We start from the raw sequence: 15,019 nt of genomic DNA, 5'->3' as shown, positions 1-15,019 counted from the left end.
AAGCCTCAGAACCTAGCACCCCTTGACAACTCCCTGCAAAAATCAAAGTCCTAATGAATGGAAAAACAAAATATAGCATTTACATACAAATGAAAAAGGAAGGGAATTCTGACACATGCTACAACATGGATGAACTTTGAGGACATTATGCTTGGTGAAATAAGCCAGCCATACAGTATAAACCAGGACATATACCATATGATTCCTCCATTCATAGGAGGTCCTTAGAATCATCAGATTCACAGAGACAGAAAGTAGAATGGTGGGTGCCAGAGGCTTGAAGAGGGGGATGAGGAGTGAGTATTTCATGGGGATAGAGTTTCAGTTTGGGAAGATGAGGAAATTCTGGAGATGGATGATAGTGGTGATGGTTGCACAATAATGTGAATGTGCTTAATGCCACTGAACGGGAAATATAGTTAAAATGGTAAATTTAATATGATGTGTATGTTACCACAATATAGAAAAAAAAAATCCAGGCCGGGTGCAATGGCTCACACCTATAATCCCAGCACTTTGGGAGGCCGAGGCGGGCAGATCACCTGAGGTCGGGAGTTCGAGACCAGCCTGACCAACATGGAGAAGCCCCATTTCTACTAAAAATACAAAATTAGCCAGGTGTGGTGGCACATGCCTGTAATCCCAGCTACTCGGGAGGCTGAGGCAGAGGAATCGCTTGAACCCAGGAGGCGGAGGTTGTGGTGAGCCGAGATCATGCCTGGGCAACAAGAACAAAGCTCTGTCTTAAAAAAAAAAAAAATCCAAGTCCTCCAAGGCCCTTTGACCCTGCTGATGTCTTGAGTCTCATCCTCTCTCTCTTTCCTTCTTGCTCTCTCTCTGCTCCAGCCACACTGGCCTCTTTGCTGTTCATAGAACACGCCAAGCTCATTTGCACCTCAAGACCTTTTCTCATGCTGTTCTCCCTACCTGGAACAGTTTTCATGGCCATTTGGGACACAGCCCAAGATTCATCCTGGGTAAAGTTGCTCTTCCCATCACTTGCTATTTATTTATGTTTCATATCACTTTACTCCATTTGAAGCTACTTTACTTAGATATTTATGTTCCTGTTTAGCATCTGTTCATCTCCACTGGGTGAGGACAGGGACAGCATCTGTCTTATCACTCTAGTACTCAGCACCTGCCTCAGAGGAGTGGTGCCATGGGCATCAGTTGAGTAATAATATAAATGGAGAAGTAAATAGTAAATACCAAGAGAGTGCAAACTGGCCCAAAGAAGTCAAGTTGGCAAGGATGCAAGAAAAGGAACTCTTATATATGGTTGGTGGGAATGGTAGAGGAGTGGTGCCATGGGCATGGGTTGAGTAAAAATATAAATGAAGAAGTATCTAGTAAATACCATGAGAGTGAAAACCGACCCAGAAAAGTCAAGTTGGCAATGATGCACGAAAAGGAAACTTTTTTTTTTTTTGAGACAGAGTCTCGCTCTGTTGCCTAGGCTGAAGTGTGCAGTGGTGTGATCTCAGCTCACTGCAAGCTCCGCCGTCTGGGTTCACACCATTCTCCTGCCTCAGCCTCTCCAGTAGCTGGGACTACAGGCACCCGCCACCATGTCTGGCTAATTTTTTGCATTTTTAGTAGAGACGGGGTTTCACCGTGTTAGCCAGGGTGGTCTCCATCTCCTGACCTCATGATCCGCCTGCCTGGGCCTCCCAAAGTGCTGGGATTACAGGCATAAGCCACCGTGCCTGGCCTAGGAAACTCTTATACACTGTTGGTGGGAATGTAAATTAGTACAGCCTCAAATGAAAAATAGTATGGAGATTTCTCAAAGAACAAAAAAAAAATCAGAACTACCATTTTACCCAGCAATCCCACTGTTGGGGATCTACCCAATGGAAAAGTATTAGAAATAAATCATGGTGATGGCTGTATGACATTGTGAATATAATCAATGTCACTGAATTGTACATTTAAAAATGGTTAAAATGGCAGATTTTATGTTACATGTATTTTTGCCACAATATTAAAAAATGTGATTTTCTTAAATAGATGCAGTAAAGGACCCTCTGAGAATAGCTCAACCCATATATATCTAAAGGAAATGAGTCCAGGTGTGGTGGCTCATGCCTGTAAAATCCCAGCACTTCCGGAGGCTGAGGCAGGTGGATCACTTGAGGCCAAGAATTTGAGACCAGCCTGGCCAACATGGCAAAACCCCGTCCCTGTTAAAAATGTAAAAGAATTTAGCCTGGTGTGGTGTTGGGTGCCTGTAATCCTTGCTACCTGGGAGGCTAAGGCAGGAGAATCACTTGAACCCAAGAGGCGGAGGCTGTGGTGAGTCAAGGTCGTGCCACTGCACTCCAGCCTGGACAGCAAGAGCAAAACTCCTCGGGAGGTTGAGGCACAAGAATCGCTTGAACTCAGGAGGCAGAGTTTGCAGTGAGCCGAGATTGCACCACTGCACTCCAGCTTGGGTGACAGAGTGAGACTCTGTCTCAAAAAAAAAAAAGAAATGAAACCAGTATCTTGAAGAGATATCTGCACTCCTCTCTTCATTGCAGCACTATTCAAAATAGCCAAGATATGGAAACAAGCTCAATGACCTTCAACGGATGAATGGGTAAAGAAAATGTAGCATACACATATACAATGAAATATATAAGAAAGATGAAAATCCTGCCACTTGGGATAACATAGATGGAGCTGGAGGGCATTAGGCTAAGTGAAATAAGCCAGGCACAGAAAGACAAATATCGCATGATCTAACTTATAGGTGGAATCTAAAATTGTCAAACTCATAGAAGCAGAGAGTAGGATGGTGGTTGCCAGGGGCTGCGGGGAGGAGCAAATGGGGTGATGTTGGTCAAAAAGTACAAACATGATAACTATGTAGAGGTAATAGATACATTAATTAGCTGAAATGTGGCCATCATTTTACAATGTATACCAAAATATCAAGTTGTACACTTTAAATGCAAGCAATTTTTATATGTCAAAAGTCAAACTGTCATGAATAAATAAAAAAGTTATTTATACCAGTCAGAATAACTATTACTGAAAAGACAAAAACCAACCAACCAACCAACCAACACCAAACAACCAGATGTTGGTAAGAATAAAAGAAAAGGGAACTCTTATACACTGTTGGTGGGAATGCGAATTAGCACAATCTCTATGGAAAACAGTATGAGGATCTCTCAAAGAACAAAAATGTAGAACTACCATTTGACCCAGCAATCCCACTATTGGGGATCTACCCAATGGAAAAGAAATCATTATATCAAAGAGACACCTGCACGTGTACGTTTATTGCAGCACTATTCACAATAGCAAAGATATGGACCCAACCTAAGTGTCCATCAACAGAAGACTGGATAAAGAAAATGTGGTATATATATACCACAAAATACTATTCGGCCATAAAAAGAGTGAAATCATGTCTTTTGCAGCAACATGAATGGAATGGGAGTCCATTATCTTAAGTGAAACAACTCAGAAACAGAAAGTCAAATACCCCATGTTCTCACTTATAAGTGGGAGCCAATGGACTCCATGTCCATTAGCTCATGGTCAAATACCATACGTTCTCACTTATAAGTGGGAGCATAGACTCCAGATCCATGTACACATGGACATGGAGTGTGGAATAACAGACACTGGATACTCAGAAAGGTGGGAGAGTGGGAGAAGGGTGGGGAACCTCACTTAATGGGTATAATGTACACTATTCGGGTGATACACCGAAAGCTACTGTCTGGAAGTCTACCGTCTGAAGACTTCACTATGCAATATATGCATGTAACAAAAACTGCACTTGCACTCCTTAAATCCATTTTAAAAAAAGAATGGGGCCGGATGTGCTGGCTCATGCCTGTAATCCCAGCACTTTGGAAGGCTGAGGAGGGCGGATCACCCGAAGTCAGGAGTTCGAGACCAGCCTGACCAACATGGAGAAACCCCATCTCTACTAAAAATACAAAAAAAATTAGCCAGGCATGGTGGTGCCTGCCTGTAATCCCAGCTACTCGGGAGGCTGAGGCAGGATAATCACTTGAACCCGGGAGGCAGAGGTTGCAGTGAGCCAAGATCGTGCCATTGTACTCCAGCTTGGGCAACGAGAGAGAAACTTCATCTCAAAAAGAAAAAAAAAAGGAAAGATAAAAAGATTAAAAAAAAATATAGCCCACCCCAACCCAAGAGGGACCTCCCAGTCAGAACTCTAAGTTCTTGGTGGTGTGCTGTGGGTGGGGGAGTTTCTCACCTTAGTGCGATGACCCTGCAGCCTGTGTACCGTGCACCCAGGCTGCTCCTCTGGAACAAAGGACTGAGCTGCAGAGGGAGAAGGGAGCCCAGGTTGGTCAGAGGCAGGCAGGCAACAGCCCTAGGATGGGCATGGCAGGGCTGCAGGGGGAGGCAGGCCTCTCACCAGGTGCTGCATGACGTTGTCTGTGATGTTGAACTCGAGGGAGCCGGGTTGGCCCATGTCCGCCACGTAGCGCAGGTTGTTGATGGTGAAGTTCAGTGTGAATGGCTCCTCGCTGACCACCCCGGCTAGGGCAGGGGGAAAAGAGAGAGAGAGAGAGAGAGATGAAGCTCTTGGGGAAGATGATGGGTGGGTGGGGGGTGGTATGGGGCAGGGTGGGGGCAGTGTGTTCCAAGGACCCTGTGTCCGCCTCTCAATAAGCCCAACGGTGACTTTTAATGGAGACAACTCCAGCAGCCAGTAAGGGTGTGCTTAATGATTTGGTATGTCCAGATGGGGTCCTTCTACCCAAATGCAGGAAGGGAAGATTCTGTAAAAAGTTACCAATGGTTCTGATCTTTCCCAGGGTAAAGGCTCCATATTACCACACTGATGCAGAAGTCATGACTTTGGCCTTTTTAAAAAAATTTATTCTCTCTCTCTCTTCCTCTCTCCCCATAGATCCTTCTCTGCCTTTCTCCCATTTCTGTCTATCCCTTTCTGTCTCTCTCTCCTGCACTCACAACCAGGTATGCTAATCTTCTATGCATTGGTTAACATGGCCAACAATCTTTGCAGCCATAACCAACCTCTCAGCACCTCAGTTTACTCATCTGTAAAATGAGATGACAATGGTTCACAATGATGATTCCTGCCTCAACAGTTGTTATAAAGCTTAAACAAGTTAATCATTGTGAATCGTGTAAGCACTGCTGGGCACACAGGTCAATATGGTGTACATGTTTATTATATAAAACATATCAGCAAATGCTTTCTAATCACTCCCTCTGTGTGGAACTTTATGGAAGTATGAGCTAAGGTTTTTTTGTTTTGTTTTGTTTTTGTTTTTTTGTTTTGTTTTTGTTTGAGATGGAGTCTTACTTTGTCGCCCAGGCTGGAGTGCAGTGGTGCGATCTTGGCTCACTGCAAGCTCTGCCTCCCAGGTTTTACGCCATTCTCCTGCCTCAGCCTTTTGAGTAGCTGGGACCACAGGCGTGCACCACCACGCCTGATTAATTTTTTTTCGTATTTTTAGTAGAGACAGGGTTTCACCGTGTTAGCCAGGATGGTCTCGATCTCCTGACCTCAAGATCCACCCGCCTCGGCCTCCCAAAGTGCTGGGATTACAGGCGTGAACCACGGCGCCCGGCCAAGCTAAGGTTTAAGATAAACCTCTAGAAGAAAAGTTTACCTCTCCTTCTCTCCCTGCCTTTCTTCTTTTCATCACTCTTGAACTTCCTTCTGTTCCTTGTTCCTTCTCTCCTTCTTTCTTTCCTGAACTTCCTTCTGTTCATTCTTCCTTCTCTCCTTCTCTATTTCCATCCTTTCTTCTTCCCTTCCATATTTCATTCTATTAATGCATCCTTTCTTTCTTGCTGGCTTCCTTCCTTTCATTGTACCTTCTATCATCTATCTATACTTCCTCTTCCTTCTCTCACTTCTTTCCTTCCTTTCACCCATCCATCCGTCCATTTATCCATCCATCCATCCATCCATCCATTCATTCACTTATCCATCCATCTATCCATCCATCCACCTACCCACCCATCTGTCCATCTATCCATCCATCCACCTACCCATTTATCCATCCATCCTTCCATCCACCCACCCATCTGTTCATCCATCTGTCCATCCATTCATCCATTCACCCACTCACCCACCCATCTGTTCATCCATCCATCCATCCACTCATTCATCCACCCACCCATCCACCCACCGATCCATTCATCCATCCATCATCTATCTTTCCTTCCTTACACCTCTTTTCTTCCTTCCGTCTACTTATCCATCTTTCCTCCTCCTTTTTTTCTTTCATTCATTTTTCTTTCTTCAATTCACTCATCCATCCTCTCTCCCTTCCTCCTTCCATTCATCACTTCTTCCTTCCATCTGTCACTTCTTCCTTCCATCTATCCACCTTGCCTTCCTTCCATATATAAGGAATTGGTCCTACACTGCTCCAGGAACATTTGAAGGGGAACGGGGGGGGGCGGGGTAAAGAAATACTCTGGCCCTTCCATAGCCCCGCCCACCATTGTCCCATCAATGCCTCCTATTGGCTGAACCTAACAGGAAGCTAGTTAGCATGGGAGCCTGGGAAATGTAGTTTTCATGCGTCCGACGTCTATCCCACAGAGCACAGGAAGGTTGGAGAATGGATCCGAGGACAAAAACAAAACAAAACAAAAAAACCCCCACATGTGGTATAATAGAGAAAGCCCATAAGAAGTTACATTCCTATAAAAGAGAAGTAGACAACAGAATATAAACAAATAAGTTCAAAAAGTGGGAGAAGTATTGTGAAGGATTAACAGAAAGAAAAAACCCAGGATCTCATTCGGAAGCAGGAGTGAGACAAATTCGTGTAAGAAATTAACTTTTCCTTCACAGTCAGCAGAGTAAACAGACAATCCACAGAATGGGAAAAAATCTTCACAATCTATATATCCAACAAAGAGCTAATATCTAGAATCTACAACGAACTCAAACAAACTAGCAAAAAAAAAAAAAAAAAAAAAAAAAACAAACAATCTCATCAAAAAGTGGGCTAAGGACATGAATAGACAATTCTCGAAAGAAGATATACAAATGGCCAATGAACATATGAAAAAATGTTCAACATCACTAATGACCAGGGAAATGAAAATCAAAACCATAATGTGATACCACCTTACTTCTGCAAGAATTGCCATAATCAAAAAATCAAAAAATAATAGATGTGACTCTGGGGGTCAAGATGGTCTACTAGAAGCAGCAGCGCTTGGAGGCTCCCATTGAAAAAAACCATAATAAGTGTGTGAATCCTTTCCTGGCAACCAAAATATCCAGGTTCCCTCATCAAAATTGACTAGAAGGCTGGCAGTGACCCACGGAGAGAAGGAAAAGCAGTGTGTTATGGTGGCCCATCTGAGAGACACACGGGGAAGGGGAACCCCGTCCCTCCAGCCAAGGGAGGTGGTGAGTGAGCGGGCTACCCAATCTGGGGAAACTGTGCTTTTTCCACGGAACTGTGCAATCCACAGATTGGAAGATCCCACTCGCGAACCCATGCCACTGGGACCTAGTGTCCCAACCCCAGAACGCGCAGATTCTTACAGCTGGAATCTGCCTAAGCCTACGGAACTCCCCGGGTGAGGGGCGACCAGCACTGGCTGCGGCTGTCTGCTAAGTCTTTTTCGTTCCTTGGGGGAGGGGCGACAGCCAGCACTGGGACTCACGACTGCCTAACACGCTAAGCTCCCTGGGCAGGGGAAGGGCGGCACCCCTTTCAATAGCTCCAGGCTGCGCTTGTCCCCTGCTGGAGCCAGGTAGGCTGGATGGCTTGGTCCCAGGACTTGTTCCCACAGCCCAACACACCGGCTGTGGCAGTCTGCAGCCAGAGTGCTTCTTCAGGGCTAACCCTGACCCATCCTTCCTCAGTGGGCAGAGCTTCCCTGCAGGATCTCCAATGACTCCAGCCAGAGGCTCAGGGACAGAATTTGGACTCCCTGGGCTTGGGCCTCTAGTGGGAGGGATGGCTGCAGTCTCTGCGGACCAGCAGACTTAGCCTCTCCTCCTGGTAGTTCTGAGGAATCCAGGCAGCCCAGACGTGTGGTTTCCCCCAATGAAGCACCCCCTCTCCCCCAGGGGACAAAGTGCTTCATTAAATGGGTCTTGCTCCCCATGCCAGTCAACTGGGTGAGACCCTCCAACAAGAGTTGTCAGACACCCTATACAGGAGAGATCCTATTGGCATGAGGTTGGTGTCCCCTGAGGTCAGAGGTCCCAGAGGAAGCAGGCACCTATCTTCGCTGCTCTCCAGCCTCCTTGAGTGACATCTCCAGGTATGGGAGCAAATCAGATGAATAGGGCCTGAAGTGAACCCCTAGCAAACTGCAGCAGCCCTACAGAAGAGGGACCCGACTATTGAAAGAAAAACAAGCAGAAAGTGACAACAACAGCATCATCATCAACAATAACAACCAAAAGACCCCCACAAAAACCCCATCCAAGGATCAGCAGCCTCAAAGCCTGAAACCAAAACTCACGAAGATGGGAAAGAATCAACAAAAAAATGTTGAAAACCCAAAAGGCCAGAGTGCTTCTTCTCCAAATGACCGCAACACCTCTCCATTAAGAGTACAGAACTGTTTGGAGGATCAGATGGATGAATTGACAGAAGTAGGCTTCAGAAGATGGGCAATAAAAAAGTACGATGAGCTAAAGGAGCATGTTCTAATGCAATGCAAAGCTAAGAACCTTGATGAAAGGTTAAAGGAATTGCTAACTAGAATAACCAGTTTAGAGAGGAACATAAATGAACCGATGGAGCTGAAAAACACAGCACAAAGCTTCGTAAAGCATACACAAGTATCAACAGCCAAATCGACCAAGTGGAAGAAAGGATATCAGCAATGACCAAGCTGAGCCTGAGTTGAGCCTTCTAGGAAAACCAAAGAGCCAACTACACATCATCAAGGAACCTAACTCTCTTGAATTCTGTCCCATAATCCTGAGTCAGCTCCAACTCAATTGGTAGTGACTGATTTTTTTTTCTTTTTTTTTTTTTTAGTAGCCATTCTGAAGCTGTTTTGAACTGAGAGAAAATGAACACTATTATCAATTGGTGATGTCTGCCATGAATGCTGCAATCAATTAATGATGTCTGTCTTGGATGAGGGAGTGGAGCACATGCCATATAGTTTCCCAGTGTAAACTCTGGCAGACACTAAAGTTGAACCAAGGCAGAAGAGGAAAGTTTCCATACATTATAAGAAAGCATACTTCATTCCTTCCTTCCCTGGGAAAATCCATGTTTTCCTGTAGATCTAAATCTGTCGATCTACTATGTACAAGGTCCTGAAGCAGACACTAGGGAAGCACAAGGGAGTAAGACACAGTTGCTCCAATCAGCAGGTTTATGCACTAGCGGGGTGACTGGATATAAACACAATGTTCAAAGCAGAGAAACTGTGCTTGCAATTGAGTTAAAAAAATATGCAACAGGACTTAAAGTGAGTGACAAAATAAAAGGTTCCCATGATTCTTTTGCCTATAATAACTCAAGATTTTTTTTAGAAATCATATTAAATAGTACTAGTTAAACACTGAGCATAGCACTTTTGTGCATATTCAGTACCCAGTAAGTTCATATATTATCTATTAACTTTGTTATCACCACCACCATCATAATCATCACCATCCCTGTCACCATCACCATCATTATTGTCATAATCACCACCATAATTACCAACATCACCATCATCATTACCATCACCACCACCATCACCATTGTCATCATGATCATAATCATCATCATCATCATCATCGCCACCATCAGTATCATCATAAAAATAGCTCTCTGAGAGGAGAGATTATTAATTGTTTCATAATCCATGCCATATCCCCAGGATTTGGCAGAGCCCCAGGGCTTGGCACAGTGCTCAACAAAGTTTGTTAGTTGGCTCATCGTCACTAGATTTATAAAGAATTTCCATCTTTATTTGACTGAATAATGGAAGAGATGTTTACACTCATCACCCATGCTCTAACAGAGATGCTATTGGCTGGTACTTATTCAAGGGACCAGTAGAAGGGATGGATCCCCAGAGTTTCCCAGGTCCACTGTGGTAGTCCCAAGAGCTACAGAGAAGCCCTCTTCAGAGGAAGCATCCAAGCCTCTCATGGCAGAAAGGTCAGCAAATAAAAGTATTTACAGGCCTTGCTGCATATGGGGCCCGAGCTGAGTCTCTCTCTAGAGCTGGCCAGAAGGGAAAGGGAATAACTTGTGCCCTCCCAGCCCCCTCCCTTATGAAGAGGACATAGGCGCATAGGAAGAGGGGACAGCTCCTGCCCTGCTTGGCGTACAATTGGGGCCACTGGAGCATCCGTTGAATACTCACTGCTGGTGGTGGGCACAGAGCTCCGATGGGTGAAACCTGCATAGAGAAGGAGGGAGGAGAGTGGGTGAGGGTTAAGGGAGAGGTGGGGAATCAAATAGGGGTCACAGATACCCTAGTGGAATGGAAGAAGTTTCAAGGAACAGGGGCCTTGAAGATTCTCTATCAGTACCCTTAGAGCAGGGAAGAAGGTACTGAGGATGAACTCAGTCCGAGATGAAGAAACTTTGAAGTTCAGACATCAGTCATCACACACAGACAACACAGTCAAGACTTCAATGGCCAGTCAGGGAGTGTGACCTCAAGTCAGAGAGTAAGAGGCTGCCCAGCAAAGAGGAATAATCTCCAACCACATCGCAGCTGCTCACCATTGACATAGAGACTGTCCCTGTCCAGTGTGTAGGGACCCAGCTCAGTGATGCTGTGGGTCAGCTGGCTCAGCTCCAAATACAGCTGCTCTCTGTCTAGCCCAGCGCCTGTGGGGTCAGGGTGGTAGGTGCAGATGGCATCCACTCCAGTGGCTTCCCCATCCTTCTCTGGCCTAGGGAGGGCAGATAAGGGGAATGCCATTAAATAGATTGCCTATAGGGAGGCATTCTGAGATTCCTGGGGGCAGGACAGGAAGGGGACAGAGGAAATGAGAATCCTGGTAGACAAGTGAGAAGCCATACTAAGATTCTCTGAATGCACCAACTTCCAGGCAGCCTGGGAATGTGAGTAGAGTCAGGAATACAAGAATTTTATAAAATTGCATTCTCATAGTATGGGGATAGGAGAGCCCAGACTTGAGAAACATTAAGAGCTGGAATTGGGGATGAAAGCAAGTGGATGGGGGAAGTTTATCTTGAGAGAAACCTTGGAAGAGAATTTAACACCTGAAGGAGAGGGAGGTAGGGAGAAGTAAGAAATTCAGAGGGATGACCAAGGTAGAACCCCGATCTGGTTGATGGGCCCTGCAAGTTCTCTCGATTGATAGGGGAGATGGTAGGATCAGGAGATATGTTGGTCCTGGAGCCACCAATGCCTGAATTCCACTTGTGCTGAAGACTTCCACAGGGAGGGAAGGAAGAAATCTGATCAAACTCCTTGGGCCTGGGAACACTTGGGGCAGCCAGACTGGTTATTCTCAGTTCTCACCTGAGCAAGGTCAGCCTGCAGCCAGAGTACAGAGGGCCAACACTGGTGTTCTTGAACAAGGGCCTTAGCTGTGGAGGAGGAAGAGGGAGGTGAGTAGGATGGCTGAGGACATAGAAGCAAGGAAGATGTAAGGTGGGAGGGGCTGTAATCAGGGGGCGGGGCTATCTCTCTGGTGAGGGGAGGTGGGTGAGATCTTCTTCCATGCCTTGGAATGGGTGACGTAGGTGGAAAAAGACAAGGTGGGCAGGGCAGAGTGAGGTGGGAGGGCTCTCACCAGACCCTGAAGGACCCTTTCTGTAGTGTTGAACTTCCTGGAGCCAGGCCACATGTTCTCCTCATACCGCAGGTTAGTGATGGTGAAGTTGAGGGTGAATAGTATCAGGAGATGGCTGGCAGCTGTAGTGGAGGTGGGAAATAAACACTATGTTCAAAAGTAGAGAACACTTAAGAGTTTGTAATAGACTTATTTCTAAACATATGCAACCAGATTTAAAGAGAGTGATAAAATAGAAGGTTTTCATGCCTCCCTTGACTATAACGATCAAAGTTTTTCATAGAGCATGCTAAATAATAATAGTTAGATGCTGAGCATAACCTTTGGTGCATATTCTGTGTTCCATAATACTAGATATTATTACCCTTGTTATCACCACCATCATCATCATCACCAACACTGTGGCCATCACTTTCATTATTGTTATCACCACTACTATCAGGACAAAAACCATGATCATCATAATCCCTATCATCCCCACCACCATCACCATCATCATCCACATCATCACTTGCACCATCACCACCAGGACATGGTCACCAACACCATCACTGTTTCATCCTTACCATCATAAAGATCACCACCATCATCATCATCATCATGATCACCACCACCACCACCACCACAACCATCATGATCCACATCACCACCACTAGTACCATGATCACCAACACCATCATCACATCATCCTTAACCATCATAACCACCACCACCACCTATCATCATCATCCTTATTGTCAATATCACCATCACACTGTCAATCACCACCACAACCACCACTGTCATCCTTCCCATAATCACCACCACCGCTATCATCATCATCATTATCACATCATTACTGTCAAAACTACGACCATCATCAATATCATCATCATCATCTTCATAATCACCATCATCATCACATCATGGTCATCAGCATCACCATCATTATTGTGATCATCTCCAGCAACATCATCATCACCACCATCCCACATCATCCTCAAAATATAAGAAGCTCTCTGAGGGCAGATATTTTTACCTCTTTTGTGTTCCCTGCCTTATCTCTAGGGCCTGGCAGAGAGTGGATGCTCAAAGAAGTTTGTTGGGTGACTCATCATCAGTAAATTTGCTATGATTTTTAATCTTATTTGAGTGAAAAGGACAGAGATGTTGACACTCATCATGCATACTCTAATAGAGGTGCCATTGACTGGTACTTACCTGAAGGGCTAAGTATCGAGGCTGGAGTCCTAGATGCTCCCAGATACACTGTGGGGGTCCCAGGAGCTGAGGAGAAGCCTGCATTAGTTAAAGCAACATAAGCTCTTTCATGGCAGAAATGCCAGCAGATAGGAGTATTTCTGCATGTGGGGCTTGAGATTAGTGTCTCTCTGGAGCTGGCCAGAGGGAAAGGGAATCACTTGTGCCCTCTCAGATCCTTCCCTCATGAAGAAGATATAGGGGCATAGGAGAAGGGGGTCAGCTCCTGTCCTGCTTGGAGTAGGATTGGGGCCACTGGAATGTTAGTAGAATACTCACTGCTGGTGGTGGGCACAGAGCTCCGATGGGTGAAACCTGCATAGAGAGGGAGGGAGGAGAGTGGGTAAGGGTTAAGGGAAAGGTGGGGAACCAAAAGGGGTCAGTGCTACCATGGTGCAATGGAAGCAGTTTCAGGGAACATGGGCTTTGAGGATTCTATATAAGCACCCTCAGATCAGGGAAGAAGGTCATGAGGATGAAAGTCTCCAGTACAAGATGAAGAAGAAACGGTGAAGCTCACATCAGTCATCAAATACAGACGACATGGCCAAGACTTCAATGGCCAGGCAGGGAGTGTGACCTCAAGACAGAGAGTAGAGGCCTGCTCAGAAAGGAAGGAACTCCAACCACATCACAATTGCTCACCATTGACAAAGAGGCTGTCGTTGTCCAGGGCATAGGGGCCCAGCTCAGTGATGTTGCGGGTCAGCTGGCTCAGCTCCCAATACAGCTGCTCTCTGTCCAGCCTAGGGCTTTTGGGGTCAGGGTGGTGGGTGCAGACAGCGTCCACTCCAGTGGCTGCCCCATCCTTCTCAGGCCTGGAGAGGGCAGGTGAGGGAAATAATAATGAAGTTTTGTCTAGGAAGGAGTCCCAAGATTGCTGAGTAAAGGACAGGAAGGGGCCACAGGAAATGAGAAGCCTGGTACACAGATGAGAAGCCACACTTAGATTCTCTGAGTGCACTGACTACTGTCCATCTTGGGACAGTGAACATACTTGTGGATACAAGAATTTTTCTAACATTGCCGTGTGGCTCTTGCATTCTCATGGCATGGGGACAGGAGAGCCTAGACTTGAGACAGGTGACAAGCTGGAATTGGGAATTAAACAAGTGAATGAGGCATGTTTGTCTTGAAAGAAATCCTAGTTAGAGAATTTAACACCTAATGGCAAGGGAGGAGGGGAGAAAAGAGGGAACTCCGAGGGATGGCCAGGGTGGAAGTCCAATCCTGCTGATGGGCTCTGTGGAAACTCTCAGTCAATTTGGGTGGGATGGCAGAGGGCAGTGGTAATACTGGGAGACAGGTTAGTCTTGGAGCCACTGTTCCTCGAGTTCCATCTTTGAGGAGAATAACCACAGAGAGGGCAGGAAAAAAGAAGTCCAAACTCATGAAGACTGGGAACAATTGGGGCAGCCAGGTTGGCAATTCTAAGGTCTCACCTGAGCAAGGTCAGTCTGCAGCCAGAGTACAAAGGGCCAACACTGGTGCTCTTGAACAGGGACCTGAGCTGTGGGGAAAGGAGAGGAAGGTGAGTAGGATGGCTGAGGGGGTAGGGGCAGGGGACTAGTCATTGGGGCTGGCACCAGTAGGCGGGCCTGGCATCAGTGAATGGGGGCTCATGTCTCTGGGTGTGAGGGGAGGTGGGTGAAATCTTCTTCCATGCCCTGCCATGAGTGAGATAGGTGGGACTAGACAAGGTGAACTGGGCAGAGTGAGATGGGCGGGGCTCTTACCAAGCCCTGAAGGACCCTCTCCGTGGTGTTGAACTTCCTGGAGCCAGGGTGTTGCATGTTCTCCTCATACCGCAGGTTGGTGATGGTTAAGTTGAGAGTGAACGGCACCAGGAGAGAGCTGGCAGCTGTCGTGGAGGTGGGAAAGAAACAACATGTTCAAAAGTGGAGAACTTTATACATTTCCAGAAGACCTACTTCTAAACATATGCAACAGGATTTAAAGAGAATAATATAAAGAGTTTCCATGCGTCCTTTGACTATAACGATAGAAGTTTCTAACAAAGCCTACTAAATAATAGTAGTAGTTAGCATACCTCTTGGTGCATAT

At 45.9% G+C, this 15,019-nt stretch overlaps 1 protein-coding gene across 1 annotated transcript in view; it reads right to left on the bottom strand.

Moving 5' to 3' along the window:
- MUC16 (mucin 16, cell surface associated) overlaps positions 1 to 15,019 on the bottom strand; it is a 132,472-nt gene that overhangs the window by 13,995 nt on the left and 103,458 nt on the right. Inside the window, exons 57-67 of the mRNA XM_030821778.1 lie at positions 14,692 to 14,816; positions 14,398 to 14,465; positions 13,601 to 13,773; positions 13,235 to 13,270; positions 12,917 to 12,982; positions 11,717 to 11,838; positions 11,443 to 11,510; positions 10,674 to 10,846; positions 10,309 to 10,344; positions 4,391 to 4,515; positions 4,226 to 4,293 (exon numbers count right to left, since the gene is read on the bottom strand). Coding sequence (XP_030677638.1) covers positions 4,226 to 4,293; positions 4,391 to 4,515; positions 10,309 to 10,344; positions 10,674 to 10,846; positions 11,443 to 11,510; positions 11,717 to 11,838; positions 12,917 to 12,982; positions 13,235 to 13,270; positions 13,601 to 13,773; positions 14,398 to 14,465; positions 14,692 to 14,816 — 1,060 coding nt within the window. The remainder of the gene's footprint in view (positions 1 to 4,225; positions 4,294 to 4,390; positions 4,516 to 10,308; positions 10,345 to 10,673; positions 10,847 to 11,442; positions 11,511 to 11,716; positions 11,839 to 12,916; positions 12,983 to 13,234; positions 13,271 to 13,600; positions 13,774 to 14,397; positions 14,466 to 14,691; positions 14,817 to 15,019) is intronic.

This window comes from Nomascus leucogenys, chromosome 10 (genome assembly GCF_006542625.1).
Source record: "Nomascus leucogenys isolate Asia chromosome 10, Asia_NLE_v1, whole genome shotgun sequence".
NCBI lineage: Eukaryota > Metazoa > Chordata > Mammalia > Primates > Hylobatidae > Nomascus > Nomascus leucogenys.
Note: the sequence above shows the minus strand (reverse complement) of the source record. Positions and strands in the feature narration are given on the sequence as shown.